Genomic DNA, 17,188 nt, shown 5'->3' with positions numbered 1-17,188 from the left:
CAGCTTCTGGGAGCTGGGTTAAAGCATGAATCAGTCAGATCGTACCAGGGTCCTGCTCAGAGCTCTGGGCTGGCTTGGGTCAGCACATCTGGCCTCCCCCCACCTTCCTGCTCCCCGGGCCAAGCCCACAGCCTGTTGCCGGGGAGGCTTCTGCCTCCCTGGTGTGGTCCTGGGGGCCGGGGCAGAGTCCGTGACGGCGGCATCTCATCTCTGCGCTTCCTCGCTGGGTGGCTCTGGGAGACTTCATCACTTTGTGCCTCGGTTTCCTTGTCTGTTAAATGGGTTTACTTGCTCCCTCCTCACCAGATGATTGGATGAATTGGAGAAGCACTTCAGTTGCTGTCTGTTGACTTTTTATACAGGGCCGCTTTTTGCTGCCTCAGCCCTGTCGCTGAGGAGTCACCTGTGATCCCCGTCTCTGTTGTAACTGAAGTCGTGCCTTCCGCCCTGTGTCTGGGTGCTGCTGAGAGGCAGTGGGGGCGGGGCAGTGGGTCAGATGCGGGGTCGCGCAGGGGAGCCAGCCTGTGATTCCCGGGCTGGCTCTCCTCTTACTGTGCCGCTTCGGAGCCTGTCTGCCCTGCAGGCACCCTGCTGGCTCAGCTCTGTGTGTTTTCAGAGGCGCTCGTCTCTGACTGTGACGGGGGTTTGTCCGTGTTCTCTGGTATGTCAGGTCTGATTTACGTCTTTGGGGTTTCTGTTATTAGGTGCGTTGTTATTGTTCAGGCGCTCAGTCGTGTCCGACTCTTCGCGACCCCATGGACTGCAGCATGTCAGGCCTCCCTGTCCATCACCAACTCCTGGAGTCTGCTCAAACTCACGTCCATCGAGTCAGTGATGCCATCCAACCATCTCATCCTCTGTCATCTCTTTTTCCTCCTGCCTTCAATCTTTCCCAGAATCAGGGTCTTTTCCAAGGAGTCAGTTCTTCTGACTCCAAAGTATTAGATTTTCAGCTTTAGCATTAGTCCTTCCAATGAATATTCAGGATTGATTACCTTTAGGATTGACTGGTTTGATCTCCTTGCCGTCCATTCTTCGGTGCTCCTCCCAGGGATGGGGGAGCCTGGTAGGCTGCCGTCTCTGGGGTCGCACAGAGTCGGACACGACTGGAGCGACGCAGCAGCAGCAGCAGCAGCAGCAGCAGCAGCAGCAGCAGCAGCAGCAGCCTTCTTTGTGGTCCAGCTCTCTCATCCACACGTGGCTACTGGAAGAAACTACTAGGTGTGTACACATTTGCGGTCGTTACCTCTTCTTGACTAACTGTCTCTGTTATGACTGTGAACGTGCCTTCTTTATATTGTATCTGGTAATGTCTTTTGTATTGACTTCTCCTTTATCTGATGTTAATGCAGCTTCACCAGCGTGCTGATGCTTCGTCTGCCCCTGTATCCTTTTCCCATTTCTAAGACCCTTTTTGCATCATTTTTATCACTAACGTAGAGCTGGAGTTCTGCCTTTGTGTGGGGGTGTGTGGTGAGCAGAATAACGGCCCGCACAGATGTCTGTGCCCTGACCCCCAGGCCTGTGATGATGACCTCTCCCCTGGTGACTGGGGCTGTGCGGTGTGACTGACTTAAGGGCATGTGACGGGGAGAGGGCCCTGCATTACCCTGGGGAGCCCGGTGTCCTCATCAGGAAAGAGGGGACAGGAGAGGCAGAGGAGGAGGCGTGATGGTATCTCAGCGGTGTGGGCACCGTGAGGCCAGGAGCCCAGAAGCAGAGGCGGCCGCTGGGCGCTGGGAAAGGTGAGGAAGCCGCCCTCCGGGAGCTGCCAGGAGGAAGCGGTCCTGCTGATGCCGCAGTTTCAGCTGAGTGAGACCCCCGAACCCTCTGCCCTCCAGAGCTGCACGGAGCCAGTCTGAATTGTTTTAAGCCACTGAGTGTTTGGTGAGTTCTTGCAGTAGCAACAGGAGGCTAACAGGGCAAGCGTGTTCAGTGTGATCCTTGGTGTGAGTGCCTCTAAGTCCGCCGTTTGGTGGTTGCTTTGTTTGTTCAGCGGCCCTTTGCTCCTCTGTGGCTACTTTCTTGTAGACTTTTTCGAGGGAGATGGTGGAGATGAATCAGTATATTTTAGAGTTTCGTTTTATCTTCTCTACTGACTTTTTGTTTGTGCCTTTTTTGGTTACATTTTTAGTGGTTATTCTCAAAATTACTTTTTAAAAAAAGACTGTGACAATCTATGCTCAAAAAATGTTCGGTTGCTCCAGGAATTATTTAAGAACTCAGAGAAGCGCCCTGCCTGGGATTTCCTGAGCTTCTCAGATCTGTCTATGGCATTTAATTAGTTTTGGGGGATTCTCGGCCTTCACCTCTTCGTTTTCTTGGCCGTCTTCCTCTCCTGCTGGGACTCCGATGAACGCGTGCTCTGCCGCCTGGTGCTGCCCCGCAGAGCTTGGGGGCCTGTTTCGTTCTGTCTCTCCTGCTTTGTCTGTTTCTGTTTCAACCTGAATAATTTCTGATGACTCATTTCCATGTTCCTGGGCTCTTTGCTCTGTCCACAGCCTGCTAATGAACCGCAATCTCTCGCATTTCCCTTTGGTTCCGTTCTATAGTTTGGGTGGTGTCCGTGACGGTGGAGGAGGGGCCTCTGAAGACCCTCTCTTCCATAAAAGCAATGAAGATGCTCAGGGCCTGTTTTTTTCAGAACTGAAAATTGACCAAAGGCTTGTAGCCATCCAGAAGCATTCGTTCAGGAAAAAATGGTGAATTGCAGTAGGACAGCGAGGCTTGTGGCATTTCAAAATGTGCTGTTCCCATCCTTCTCTCCCCAGTTAAGCAGGGACCTGGAAAACCAGCGCACGTGTTCATGGTGAAACCTGGCAGCCTCGGCAGAAGAGGGCTGTGTGTGTTAGGCCCTCTGTCATGTCCGAGTTTTTCAGACCCTGTGGACTCTAGCCCGCCAGACTGCTCTGTCCATGGGATTCTCCAAGCAGGAATTCTGGAGTGGGTAGCCGTTCCCTTCTCTGGGGGATCTATCCAACCCAGGGATTGAACCCAGGTCTCCGGCATTGCAGGCAAATTCTCTACTGTCTGAGCCACTAGGGAAGCCCAGAAGGGACTGGGAAAGGACTGGAGTCCTTCAAAGCCCCGTCCCCAGAGGTCAGCATCCTTTTTCCTGCTTGGGGGTTTCCCGGAGGACCCCACTCACAAGGCTAGCCTTATTGGCCGTCACTCAGGTTGCCCAGTGGAAGCAGCCTTTCCCCTGGGGGCGTTTGCTGTGAACTGTCGAGCCCGTTGTTGAACACTGGCTGCCTGACAGGTGGGGGACAGTTAGGTGCAAACAGTAGGGTGACCCAAACGCTCGGGAAGAACAGCTAGAGAAAGGACGGACACGAAAGGCTTTGAAAAGTTGCTGACGTTTTCCGGGGAAGCTGGAGGCCACATGCTGGGTTGGGCGGTGCTTGGGGAGACATCAGGGCGTGCACACTCAGACGCGTCACGCCAGACGGTCAGAGGCCGTGGTCAGAGACAGGGTCTTGAGGCCAGCAGGGGCCAGCAGCCTCGGCGAGGGGGTGAGGGGGGCGCCCGCCTCTCCATGGGACGTCTCTACCGCTTCCCTTGTGGCGCCCACCCCTTTCCTGCTGGATTCCCCGGCGTGTTAATCATGGTTATTTTAGAGCCCCTCCGCATTAGCTTCAGCATCCGGACCGTTGTCGCAGCTGGCTTTGTTGAGTGTTTCCTTTTGTGGTGCGTCTTTATCGTTTTGTTTGTGTGTTTAAGTTTTTGACTGAATGCTGAGCCTTTTGCGTAAACAAGTCAGAACGGTGGGCCCTGCACTGTATATTTATATCAGTGAAGGCTTCCTTTCGCTCTGTGAGATCCTCGGTGTGGGGGGCTGGGCCTCTGATGGGTGGCATGTAGTAGGGTTTCCTTTTTCTTTTCTTTTATCCAAAGTGGAATTTTTTTCTTTAAGGGTAAGATAATTTGGTTTGCATTTTATATTAATTATTGACAGATAACAAGTCACACGCTGAGTGGTTTTCAGCAGTGACCACGTGTGACGGCACAGTGCCCACGGGGCTGCACTGGCCGCAGCGCGGCCCCTGCCCTCGCCTCTCGCGGCCGCAGTCCTGTCCTGAGCCCACCAGGCTGCTGGGCCGAGGCTTCTCAGCTCTGCACTGTGGGGTTGTCCCCAGAAGGCAGCTCGTGACCCCAGGTGGGTGGGCTCCGCGTCTGTGGGCGAGGGGGTTTCTGGACCGGGACCACGACCACGGCCTCCCTGGAGCCTGCCACCTCCCACCCAGCCGCCGCTACGTGTCAGGGTTTGGGGGTCACTCCGGGGCCGAGCGCAGGGCCCCAGGATCCTGAGGACCCTCCCAGAGGCCGCGACCCCTTGCATGGGCTCTTCTCTCCTCGCCCACCTCCCCTCCCCTCCTCCAGCCCCCACGCCCGCCCCCCCATCTGCTCAGAACGCCCCCGTCCCCTCCTCCTCTGCTGCCCCCCAGTGCCCGCATCCTGAGCAGACACGGGGCCCTGGGCTCAACTCTGCGCTCTCCCCCAAGTCTCCCAGTGCCCCTGTCCCGCCATCCTGGGGCCCTCGTCTCTGTGCTGAGCCCTGTTTCCTCTGCTGCCCTCAGCTTGGGGCTTGTCTTAGGCATTTGACTCCTTGTTTTGAAGGAATTTTAATTTGTAATGTTTGCCTGTGTAGAGGCTTGCCTGCTTCATAATTTCTTCTTTTTTAACGAGAGGTTCATTTACCTTTTTAAGCACCGTAAACTCACATGTTTAAATTCCTTTATCAGCTGGAAATTTGAACACTGCGTGAATATTTGATAATGTTAAGTAATTCACTGGTTTTTTTTGGTATGCAGTGCTGCTGGTTCTGTTTAGGAAAATAGAAGTCCTTATCTGTTAGAGAAACACTGAAGTGTGTGCGTGGGGGTGGCCTGCTGTAGGGGCCTGGGGAACAGAGGTGGACGCCAGGGACGGAGCAGGATCTCCCCTTGTTTACCCTCCGATGCTCGGTGATGACTGTCTGGCTTTTAAAAGTATTATACACTTATATTACTCAAAATATTTTAATATTACTGTAATATCTGGGTTTATTTAATGTTATTTAATACGTAACACATTTTCACATAATAAAAGTTTTGGAAGTCCTGTCTCCCGGCGTCCCGTCCCGTCACGTGTGTCTGCAGTGGCTGCTGGTTGGCTGGCGGCCTTTCTGAGCTTACACTTCCTCACGTGTTTGGCGTTTGGTTTGCAGGCTTGTTTTGAGCCACAGGTTTGATTGTGGCCTTTCTTTCTCTGTTTTCTTGTCTCGTTGCCGAGCATGTTCATGGTGGCCTATACCTGGCCCGGTGCAGGCCCGTCCCGCGCTGCCCAGGTATGGCCTGGGGTTCACCGGCCTGGAGCCTGGGCGTCTGGGCTGAAGGCAAGTTCAGGCAGACTGAGAACTGTGGCCGATGTGGGATCCTAAGGATTTTCTCAGCAGCTTCTTGTTCCAGGGGAGCCCTGGGCTCTGGGGCTGAAGTTGGCCCCCGCCCAGCCCTGCCCAAGCCTGCGGCTCCCGCCTCCCCAGCCTGCGCGCCCGTCTGCTGCTGGGTGTCCGTGTCTTAGCTGTGCACACGGCCTGGCCGCGTGGTTGTCCCTCCACGTGTTTGGAGCAGAGAGGCGCACTGAGCGTGCTCCCCTGCCCCCTGACCGCACCGCGCACCATCCCCGCCCTTCCCTGCCCTTTCCGGACCGTGGCCTGTGAGCAGGGCCTGCACAGTGGGGACGCTCTGCTTCCATGCTGGGCAGAGCGCGCTCTATTCCGTGCTTCTTCCCAGAAGACGGTTGGGAAGCGCCCTTAGGGAGAAGATGGGCTCTGCAGTTGTCTGTTTCCTGTCCGCTGGGATCTGAGCCTCATGAGGCCAGCACCTTCCCCGCACCCCTGCCCCTTCCCGGGGGACCCCGCCCCTCCCCGGCCTGGCTACTTCTCAGGCCTGCTTGTCACATGGCACTGTCCACGTTCCGCTCTGACCTGGGGCCACGGCAAGCCCGCTGCGGACTCTGTCGTGTGTCCCCCAAGCCCGGGTCCCTGTGTGGCCGCTGGTCCGGGTGCCGTCGGCTGCTCTTTCTGCAGCCCCTGCGCCAGGCCAGCCCTCGCCATTCTCAGGCAGAGGTGGGCTGGAGTCCCTGACCCGGGAGGGCCCAAGGGCTCTGGGGACACGGCCTCCCCGTAAGGAGCAGGATGCAAGTGCCTGTCCCGCCTGATGCGGCATCCCCGTGCCAAGGCCTGCCGGGGGTCAGGGGCTGTTGAGGGTCCCCCGGCTGGGTGAGGGTGAGGAGGGGCTGGCCGGGTAGCTCGGCCTGAGCCCGCCGTGACCCTGGGAGGCCCTCGGCCGTGTGCACCGGCCGTTCTCTTTGCTCCCTCAGGAGGCTGAGGGCAGCTGCCCCCCAGACGTAGGACGCTGGGTTCCCACGCTGCCCCCTTCAGATCCCTGGCCCCAGACGCAGGGAGTCTGCTCAGCAGGAGGAGATCGGGCGCGATTTGGTGGCATGTGTGCAGTGCTTCCATCCCGAGAGCCTGGGCATCCCATCTGCCCAGACGCAATCCCCGCCCCCCCCCCCCACCCCGTGGGTTTGAGCTTCGGGCCGCGCTGAAGCCCCTCTGTCTCTGCATCGTCACGGGGTCTGGTCACCCTCCTGCCTGGGGAGCCTGTGGGCACCTGGCCGGTGCTGGGAACATACTTGGCCGTGTGGGTGCCGCAGGGTCCTCCCTGGATGGCAGGTGGCGGCCTGGCACGGTGTGGGCTTCGGCTCCTAAGTCGCCGACAGCTGACTGGGTTCTGCTCTCCCCACAGGCCAGGGAGCTGGAGAGCCAGGAGGCGGAGCTGAGACGCCGAGACGCCTTCTACAAGGAGCAGCTGGGGCGCCTGGAGAGGCAGGTGGGTCCTGCAGGTCCAGGGAACTCGCCCCCGCTGTCTGCTCTGGGAGGAGCCTTGCGTGCAGTAGCCTCATGTGGTTGCTGATTCTCCTGGGGCCGGCGATCAGCGGCCCATCCTGCTTTCCTGAGGGTGGGCCTCTGAAGTGAACGAGACGCGGAGACACAGTGCCTGCCCTTCCAGGCCCGCAGCGACCCTCGAAAAGCCAGTCGTAACTTGCTCACTGTTCGGGGGCTCATTTGCTGGTCGTGCTGGTTTTTCAGACGAACGCCTGAGGGCGTGGCGGGGGGTGGGGTGGGGGGCGGTGAGCGTGTGGCTCTTCCTGCGCCCGAGCCCAGGGCCAGGCCCCCCTGCCTGCCGTCCCCATGCGTCCTGGAGGCTCCGTCTCGGTCTGCAGCTTCGAGGCTGGAGGTGTCTCGTGGGCTTGACTGCAGCCTGTTCCGTGGAGCCTGGCCGTGGGGCAGGAGGGCGCTGCCTGCTCCACGGCTGCCCTCTGGTACCCTCGGTGTCATGGACGCCAACATGCGAGGGCTGCGGGTGGCGGGCCACCCTCCTCTGCTGTGTCCTCAGCATCCCGTCCCCCTGCCCCACGTCCTTGGTCACGTCCAGACTCCCTACTTGTGCCGAGGGGCCCTTCTTCTCAGTGGGGTCTGCCTGCCTGGTCTTGGGCCATTACTGAAAGTGTCCAGGAGCCCCATGGAGACGCTTAGAGACCAGACCCTTCGCACAACAGGAGCTGGGGCTCTGGGGGGAGGCGGAGGGCCTGGTGCGGGCCGGGCATGCCTTTTCTGGGGACAGCTCTGTTTCTGTAACGGAAGCTGTTGCTGTTGTATTTCTATATAAATCTGCCTCGTTTATTGAAGGCTCAGACCTTGACATTCTCAGCTTCTGTGCACACAGCCTCAGGAACTGGCTGTGTCAAGCTCCTCTTTTTTCTTCCATCTTCTCTTAAGCTTAGACACTGATGGTGGAAACCTGTTTAGGGGCATTGGAACCACAGCTGGTCATCCTGGACTCCCAGTAGGTTGCGGGGGCCAGGGGGCGGGAAGGTCAGGCTCTTGCCCTGAAGACGCCGTCTGACCTGCTGTGTGCTCGGCCTCGTTGGGCAGAAGCCGGGGAGCCGCAGAACGCGGCCCCGTGTTCTGGGGCGTGGACTTCGTGACCCCTGTGTCCTCGCTGTTTACTGTGCAGGACAGCACGGCCTGTGTGGCATGTGGTGGCGAGTGTGGGAGGCGTGTGAGGCCGCTGCAGCAGCCCCGTGTGGAGGGCCCACGTCCCGCACGGACAGTCTCCTGTGAGCACGCCCCCGCAGGAAAGGCCCAGGTCTCCCCGCTCGTTCCTCTCCCGGCCTCTGGGTCCCCTCGCCCTATCCAGCTGTTGTGTGGGGCGTGTCCTGGTGGCGGAAGCTGCTGCTCCTCTGCGCCCTCGTCTGTCGCCCACGGGAGGGGCGCTGGCCCTGGTGGCCAGCCCTCTGTCCCCGGCCACGGTTCTCACGGCCTCGTCTGCCCTGTGCCTCCCTGCCCCGCCCTGGACGTCACCTGCTCGGGCCTGGTGTGTGTGTCCCTCTCCCCTCCTGGCCCAGCTCTGTCCCCCGGCCCCTGCCCTGGCTTCTGCACCGACGTGGTCGATTTGCCCTGGTGAGTGCCAGGTCAGGACACTGTTCTTACACGTCGCAGCACCAGCCCTGCAGGACCCAGATCAGAGAGGGGGCGGGAAGGGCCGTCTGTGGATGGCAGGCCCCGTGCAGGTCCCTGCAGAGGGCAGGCCGCCCCACCTCTGTCAGCAGCAGCTCAGGCCCACCTCCAGACGACGTGGCCTCCTGCCTCCCACAGCAGGCAGCCGGCCGGCGCTGTCCGAGGGTCACATGGGGCCGTGTGGTCTTCAGGGACAGCAGGGATCCAGGGGGCATCTTACTTGGAGCCATTCTGAGTAAACCCGAGTGTCTGCAGGGGTCTCGGAGGTCTCAGAGTCACAGGGTTCTGGCTTCTCAGCTCAAGCAGAGGGAGGTTGGCTTATTCACCTGAGTGAGAGTCTCAAGAAAGCACTTCACATCTTACGTGAGGTGCTTTGGGATGTACGGAGTTCCGGCCTGCCCCACCTCTGGGAGGACTGTCCCCGTGGACCCTGTGGGCCTGGCTTCCTGCCGTTCTCCCAGGAGCACCACAGGCCGTCCCGCCTCCTATTCAGAGGGCCACAGCCGGCAAGCGTTGAGCAGGTGCTGTCGGCCTCCGACGAGAACGCCAGGTGCCCGTTAGGTGAACACGAGGTGGCGGCCCCTGGCTGTCAGTTCCTAGCCTGCGGCGTCGCCTGGATGCTGCTCCATCCCTGTGGGTGCCGGGGACATATGTTGGCTGGTGGAGAAGCTGGTAGACGGTGCTGCCAGTCGGGTTTCCACCAGCCCTGGACCCGGAAGCCGTGTTGCAGGCCTTGGTGGGGGGGGCTTGGGAGGGGCCCCGGAGCTCAGCGATGGGGACGCAGTAACCGGTGCTCGGGGCTGGTGGGGGTACTGAGCCGGACTGTCAGGACTGTGGACTGTGCGAGGCGACAGGTCTCCTCCGGACCCTGGAATTGCACTTTGGAGGTCTTCCGTCCTATCAGTGGTGCCCTGAGCATGCTCCCCGCCCCCCACAGTGAGCACATGACCTTGAGCACATGACCTCGAGCATGTGGGTGGGTAGTGCTGTCCAGGGTGCTCCCGCCCTGTCCTGTGACCACCCTACCCCAGGAGAGGCCTCCCGGGAGACACACCCGCTTCACAGAAACAGTCTCACAGCAGACTCCAGTTGAGGCAGCGCCTTTTCTTCTAGATGACTCTCAGATGTGTTAACCGTGGAAGGAAGAATGAGAACTATGAGGAAAGTCAGAAAAAACCTGCATCAGTAGAATTTAAAGAGGGAAAGCAGGCAAGTGACTCAACAGATGGAGGAGTTGAGCAGAAAGCAGAGAGTGGGTTTAAATGGGATCCGAGAGGCATCTGAAGGGTTTTGAAAGGGAAACATGCAGATTGTGAAGATTTTAAGTTGCTGGGCTGTGAATGATTAACTGCTGGCTGAGATTCTGAGCCCAAAATCAAGCCTCTGTTGAAATGAGAAAAACGACAGTGGTGTTTGAAACGCCTCAGTTTTCAAAAAGAAACTCAAGAAATCAGAAATCAGATAAATCAAGAAACTCAGATAAATCAGAAACTAACAAGATTTTTACCTACAAGCAAGGAGTGGGAATGGGCTCGGAAGACAGGGAGGGTGAGGGACATCTCTGAGTATATTTTTATAAGTAGTTTGACATTTGAATCATGTTGCTATCTTTCTTATTCAAAAAATTAAATCAACAGAGATGGGATTAAAAATTAATAGAAGCAGAAATAAATGAACCCAGCTGTCTGTCAGGCAGATAGCAGCCTGCAGAGAGGGAGCCCCGGTGGGGGGGGATGGCCAGGTTCCCCTCCCCTGCTCCCCGCCAGGGGCAGCTGGGAGCCCTGGATACGTTGCAAGCCACCGAGGACTGAGAGGAGGAGCCACAGCGGGCTGGCCCGTGTGCGCACGCGCCCTCCCAGGGACAGCGTCTCGGGCCCAAGCTCATGGCAGACGACCACCCAGGCGGGCTCCTGTTCCCCGGATTAAGAGGGAGCCCCCAGCAACACTAGAGGTTGGGGGGTAGCCCCCAACACGTGGCCCCAAGAAGTGTCTTCATTCCTGGGGGCCAGAGACTCGTTTCTTCCTGTGAGAAAGCAGCGTACCGGGGGATCCTGCCCCAGCAGGACTGTGGGGCAGCCAGGGCCACTGACCCAGGAGGAGAACTTCGCCCTGTGGACCAGAGAGAGGGTCCTTGCTCCCACCCAGACCATCCGTGAGCTGCTGGCCAGCAGGGCCCCTGGGGCCTGTAGGCCAGAGACGCCTTCCCACCTGGAACACTGGGGCCTGCACTACCGGAGGACCCCTAGCAAGTGGCTCGCGGGGAGCACTTTCTGCCCCAGGGTCTCAGCAGAACCAGGCGGGTGCAGACGTGCAGTCAAGGCTCTTGTTTCCAGATGCCGAGCAGATTCCAGGGAAGCTACACCTGCCCTCACAATCACGAGGTCTCTGAAAACTAGAGACAGGACTTGAAAGCGGTCAGAGAAGGCTGGTGCTCCTGGCACTGACGTGACAGGTGAGGCAGCCCTGCCTGGCGTCCCGGAGGCCAGAAGGAAGTGGTCTGTTGCCAAGCCCCGAAAGAAGACTCTCAGCCGCGAAGGCTACACCCACCAAAGCCGCCCTTCAGGAGAGACGAGGGAGTGGCGTTCTCAGGCCACAGAGAGCTGGGAGAGGGCATGGCTGCCAGTGTGCCTGCGAAGAGTGGCGGAGCGAGTGCTCGAAATGGAGACAACGACGAAAGAAAGAATGTTGGGGTATGAGGAAGAAAGAACAGGACAAAGTAAAAATGCAGATAAATACAAGAGTATCTTCTGTCACAGTCACTTTTAAAATCATATTCGATTGTTAAACAAGGTGACAAGTTACGATGTGAGACAAATGCACATGCGGAAATGCGTCTGTGTCTATCTGTAGCTATACCTATATCTGTGTCTGTTTCTGTGTCTGTATCTCTACCTATATCTGTGTCTGTGTCTATATCTCTACCTATATCTGTATCTATTGCCGAGGTCCAGCCCTGGTGGATCCAGGGAATTTGAAGTGGGGACGGCGTTGGCGAGGAGAACTTATTTATTTATTAATATAGAAATATGAGATTAGATTATGAAGAAATAGTGTAGTAGGAAGATTAAGTGGAGAAAGAAGGCTGAATAATTTGGTTTACTTGAAAAGCCAATAAAGTTCCAGACAAGGAGCTTGCACCGTCTACGTTGGGCCACTGGCGTCCTCTTGAATATCTGGGGGTGCCCCGCATTGGGCTCCCCCTCGTGTGGATCTTAAAAGCCGGGACAAGTAAGTAGACATGGTGAGCCTCCACGCCCCAGATGGGAATTCAGCCAGAAATTAGAGAGGAGACACGGGGGAAACCAGTCCAGCAACTAGCCCGTCCTCTGTTGTTCAGAAGGCCTTTTATACTTTTGATGAAACATGGAGATCAATGGGTAACACAAAGTTATGCAGCGTTAGCAGCCCAGACTCTTATCTAAAACCAGGCTTTCTCTCTGCATACCTAATTGTATACACAAGTCTTAGGTGATTTACATCATCTTCTGGCCCAAAAGGCCAAGTAACATTTTACAGCCTTTTTTCTGATAAGGGTTTGTTAACTAAAAGACTTATTTGTGTTAATCTTCCCAAAGTCCGGTGCCACTCTCAGAAAGCACTAAATAAAGTTACATTCTTACATAGCAAAGATACAGCAACTTATAACAAGTAAAAGGAGTACAGTGATTTATAACAAAAGAAAAGTAATTAACTCAAAAGTCCAGTGTTGCTAACATCAAACCTATTATATATCCTTTTCCACATCCCGTTTACATTGGTTAACATCCTCCCAGGTGCCTAAAAGGTAAAGAATCTGGAGGCCTGGCAGCAGTCATTGAGTCAACAGTGAAAACCCGTCGCCAATATGATTTTTAGCTCTCTAGAAAAGGCTCTGTATCTTTAAGACGCTTTTAAGCTTTGTGCCTCTCGCGGTTGGGGGGCTGTAAGCAATTCCCAAGCTGTAAGAGGTCCAGGGAACCTGTTAGGCAAGCTAGAGAGCTATCAGAGGAGTTTAACTGAAACATCCCTTTCAAATGCAGACGACTAAAGCCCTGATTTGACTTTTTCCAGAGAATATCAGAAGAGTGGAAAAGCAGGCAAATTCTAATTTTTTTGGGGGTGGATGCTCAGGAAATTCCAGGGGGAACCCCTGAAGCTTGATCACGTCCTTGCGTTTTGTCAGGCTTCCTTCCTCATGACCTTGTCGCGGGTGGGATTCCTCAGGCTGGCCCCCGGCGTTCTGGGTCTGGACCTGGACCTGGACCTGGACCTGGGTCTGGACCTGGACCTGGACCTGGACCTGGACCTGGGTCTGGATCTGGACCTGGACCTGGACCTGGATCTGGGTCTGGACCTGGATCTGGACCTGGATCTGGGTCTGGACCTGGATCTGGACCTGGGTCTGGACCTGGGTCTGGATCTGGGTCTGGATCTGGATCTGGATCTGGACCTGGGTCTGGACCTGGACCTGGACCTGGATCTGGGTCTGGACCTGGATCTGGACCTGGACCTGGACCTGGGTCTGGGTCTGGGTCTGTGTGTGCATTCTCTGTCTGCACATATCCAAGCTGGCTGTACCCGGTGAAGACCAAGGAATGTAAGTGAAGTAAGGCCTCAGACCTTACTCTGGGTGGTTCAGCATTAATAGCAGCAGGTTGTACGTTACGTGTGTGTTGTGATATTACACAGCGCAGCCGCTGAGAAAGTTAGATTAAGCAGTGACTCAGACACACTATTAATAAGTCAGACGTTTAACCCACAGGAAGAAAGAAGAGAGAAACAGGAGGAACAGAGAGAACAAACAGAAAATACGTCCTGAAGTGGTGGACTTGAGCTCGGCTGTCAGTGATAATCCTGAAGGCAAATGGTCTAAGTAAACCGATGAACGCTGGGGGCTGACAGAGAGGGTCTCTCTCTCACACGCACACAGACACATGCACGCACAGAGCTGCACGTCTATAAGAAACTCAAATGCAGTGCCAGCTGAAAAGGAAAAGGGTGAGAAAAGATACTTAAACGCTGACCCGGAAGACCACGGGGGCAGCCGTCAATGTCAGATACAGTGCTTCAGAGCAAAGAAAATCACTAGGCACGAGGGAGGACATTGCCTGATGAAAGGGTTTGTCCACCAGGAGGACATTGCGACCCTCGGTGTGTCTGCACCAAAGAAGACACGGTGTCACCTCCGTGGGGCAGAAGCAGGCGGTCTCAAACAAGAGTCTGAGTCCTTAACACCCTCCTCTCAGCAACAGATGGAAAATCAGCAAGGGTATAAAGGGTCCAAATGGCATATAATCCAACAGCAGCAGAACTCATATATTTTCAAGCACCTGTGAGACCAAGGTAGTCTGTATCGTGGGGCAAAATGCTAACCGTAACAAATTTGAAAGACTCGAAACCAGTGTATCGAAATACATGGGCTACAGCTTAAGCAGAGTTGAATGGGAAATGTATAGCAGTAAACCCACAGATTAAAAAAGTTTCAAAATCTCAAAAAATTGGGAAAATAACAGCAAAATAAACCCCAAGCAAGTAGAAGGAAGGAAATAATAAAAGATAGCAAAAAATAGAGTCATGGCAGGAAGACACCAGAGAGAATTAATGGAACAGAGCGCTGGTTCTTGGGGAAAATTGGTGAAATCGACAGCCTCCAGCAGGAACACAGAAGGGGTAGCGAAGACACGAGCCCCTCAGCAGTGAAGCGGGCTGCGTCCCTGCGGATGCCACGGGCGCCAGGCCACTTGGAGGGGAGGGAGAGACACAGCCTCGTGCTTGGAGCGCCTGTGATGGAGAAGAAATGGGCCAATTCCTGGAAAACCACAGACTGCGAAAACTCAGCCCAGATGAGGTTGATACACAGAATAGTCCTGCAACCTCTGAAGAAATGGACTTCATGACTATAAGACTCCAGGAGAAGAAATCTCCAGGCCAGATGGTTTCTCTGGAGATCTCTACAAAGAAGAATTATGACCAATTTTACACAATCTCTTCTAGAAAGCACGCTCAGGGGAAACTTCCCAGCTCATTTCATGAAGCCAAGTTTGTCAGACAAACAGTGTTACCAAACCAAAGACAAGGGAAAACCACAGACAATGTCTCTCATGAAGTTAGACACGGAAGTTGTGTCAAACTGAGCAGCGTATGAAAAGAATTACACACCACGTGTGTGTACACCACAGTCTACAAAGTGGGGTTTATTCTGGGTGTGCACCGGTTCAGTGTCTGAAAAGCAATGAAATATGTCATCTCTAACAATCTAAGGGAAAGATCATAGGACCATATTAATTGATCCAGAGAAGTATTTGACAAAAATCAGCTCTATTCATGATTAAAAAAAAAACCCTTAGAAAATCAAGAGTAGAAGAGAACTGCCTTAATTAGTTCCAGAGCAGGAGACGAGAGACACAGACAAGTCCCCGAACCCTCAGCTGACACCAGAGACAAAGGTGAGGCTCTGGATGTCCATCCCCCTGTGGGCATGGGGCGCTGTCACCAGGCAGGCACCAGCCTCTGAGGGAGACAAGGAAGAGAAAACGAAGGCTGTAGGTCAGAAGGGAAGGAACAAGACGGTCCCTGCTTTCACGTGGCCTGAACATCTTCACCGATGACCAGAGGGGCCCAACAGAAGAAAAGAAAATCCTGAAACGAATACAGGCGTTAGCGAGGCCATCAGACGCAAGATCCGCACATAAGAATCCACTGCGGCACAGACCGCTGTGTGCTGCGATGCGAGAATCCATCACATCAGACCGCTGTGTCCTGCGAGAACCCACCGTGTCACAGACCGCTGTGTGCTGCGAGAATCCACTGCGTCAGAACGCTGTGTCCTGCGAGAATCCACCGCCTCACAGACCGCTGTGTGCTGCGAGAATCCACTGCGTCAGAACGCTGTGTGCTGCGAGAATCCACCCCGTCAGACCGCTGTGTCCTGCGAGAATCCACCGCGTCAGACCGCTGTGTCCTGCGAGAATCCACCGCATCACAGACCACTGGGTGCTGCAAGAATCCACCGTGTCACAGACTCCGCTGCATTACAGACTTCTGTGTGCTGTGAGAATCCACCGCGTTGCAGACCTCTGGGTGCTGCAAGAATCCTTCGCGTCACAGACCGCTGGGTGCTGCAAGAATCCACTGCATTACAGACTGCTGTGTGCTAGCAACATCTGGATCCTGAGATTAAAGCCAGCAAAAGCAAGATCTGTAAGCAGACCTCATCAAAATCAAAACTCTGGTTCTGTGGAAGACCCTGTGAGCAGGATGAAAAGAGGAGCTATGGACGGGGAAAAACATTTGCAAAGCACACACCAAACAAAGGGCTGTGATCTGGAATATAGAAGATACTCTGACAGCGCTCCCCAAAATTAAATATAGAAAACCCAACAATCCAATTAGAAAAATCCACCACGGGGATATACAGATGGCAGATGACACACGAGAAGAGTTTTCCCACCATTAGCCGTCAGATATGCAGATAGACCTGCAGTCAGATGGCACTGCGTGCCCGTCAGGGCAGCGGACGCTGTTCCTTGTGACATGCTGAGGGGTGTGCAGGGCACGGTGAGGCCACGTGTGTCCACATGGCACACAGGAGCCGGCCTGAGGGGGCCCCCGAGCCAGCGTAGACGCCTCATGTGCACGCCACAGTGGGCGATGGCAGACAAGGGCTGTAACGCGGTAGATCTTGAAAAGAAACTCTAAGCCCAAACTGATACAGAAACCTCCAGAAACAGGAGGAGGAAGGACAGGAAAACTGTCTTCACAAACAGACAGCTGATAAATGTGGAAGGAATGGTGGGCTGCCGCCTGTTCCCCGCCGCCGTTCAGTTCAGTTCAGTCGCTCAGTCGTGTCCGACTCCCTGCGACGAATCGCAGCATGCCAGGCCTCCCTGTCCATCACCAACTCCCAGAGTTCACTCAGACTCATGTCCATCGAGTCCGTGATGCCATCCAGCCATCTCATCCTCGGTCGTCCCCTTCTCCTCCTGCCCCCAGTCCCTCCCAGAATCAGAGTCTTTTCCAAGGAGTCAACTCTTCACATGAGGTGGCCAAAGTACTGGAGTTTCAGCTTCAGCATCATTCCTTCCAAAGAAATCCCAGGGTTGATCTCCTTTAGGATGGACTGGTTGGATCTCCTTACAGCCCAAGGGACTCTCAAGAGTCTTCTCCAACACCACAGGTCAAAAGCATCAGTTCTTCGGCACTTCTTCACAGTCCAACTCTCATGTCCATACATGACCACTGGAAAAACCGTAGCCTTGACTAGACAGACCTTTGTTGGCAAAGTAATGTCTCTGCCTTTGAATATGCTATCTAGGTTGGTCATAACTTTACTTCCAAGGAGTAAGCGTCTTTTAATTTCATGGCTGCAGTCACCATCTGCAGTGATTTTGGAGCCCCAAAAATAAAGTCTGACACTGTTTCCACTGTTTCCCCATCTATTTGCCATGAAGTGACGGGACCGGATGCCATGATCTTCGTTTTCTGAATGTTGAGCTTTAAGCCAACTTTTTCACTCTCCTCTTTCACTTTCACCAAGGGGCTTTTTAATTCTTCTTCACTTTCTGCCATAAGGGTGGTGTCATCTGCATATCTGAGGTTATTGATATTTCTCCCAGCAATCTTGATTCCAGCATGTGTTTCTTCCAG

General features: G+C 55.0%; 1 protein-coding gene across 1 annotated transcript in view; it reads left to right on the top strand.

The window, feature by feature from the left end:
* Window positions 1–17,188, top strand: part of CHCHD6 (coiled-coil-helix-coiled-coil-helix domain containing 6) — a 104,038-nt gene that overhangs the window by 71,057 nt on the left and 15,793 nt on the right. Inside the window, exon 5 of the mRNA XM_018038406.1 lies at window positions 6,789–6,872. Within this exon, the coding sequence (XP_017893895.1) occupies window positions 6,789–6,872 (84 nt within the window). The remainder of the gene's footprint in view (window positions 1–6,788; window positions 6,873–17,188) is intronic.

Source organism: Capra hircus, chromosome 22 (assembly GCF_001704415.2).
Source record: "Capra hircus breed San Clemente chromosome 22, ASM170441v1, whole genome shotgun sequence".
Lineage (NCBI taxonomy): Eukaryota > Metazoa > Chordata > Mammalia > Artiodactyla > Bovidae > Capra > Capra hircus.
This window is presented reverse-complemented; position numbering and strand designations above follow the sequence as displayed.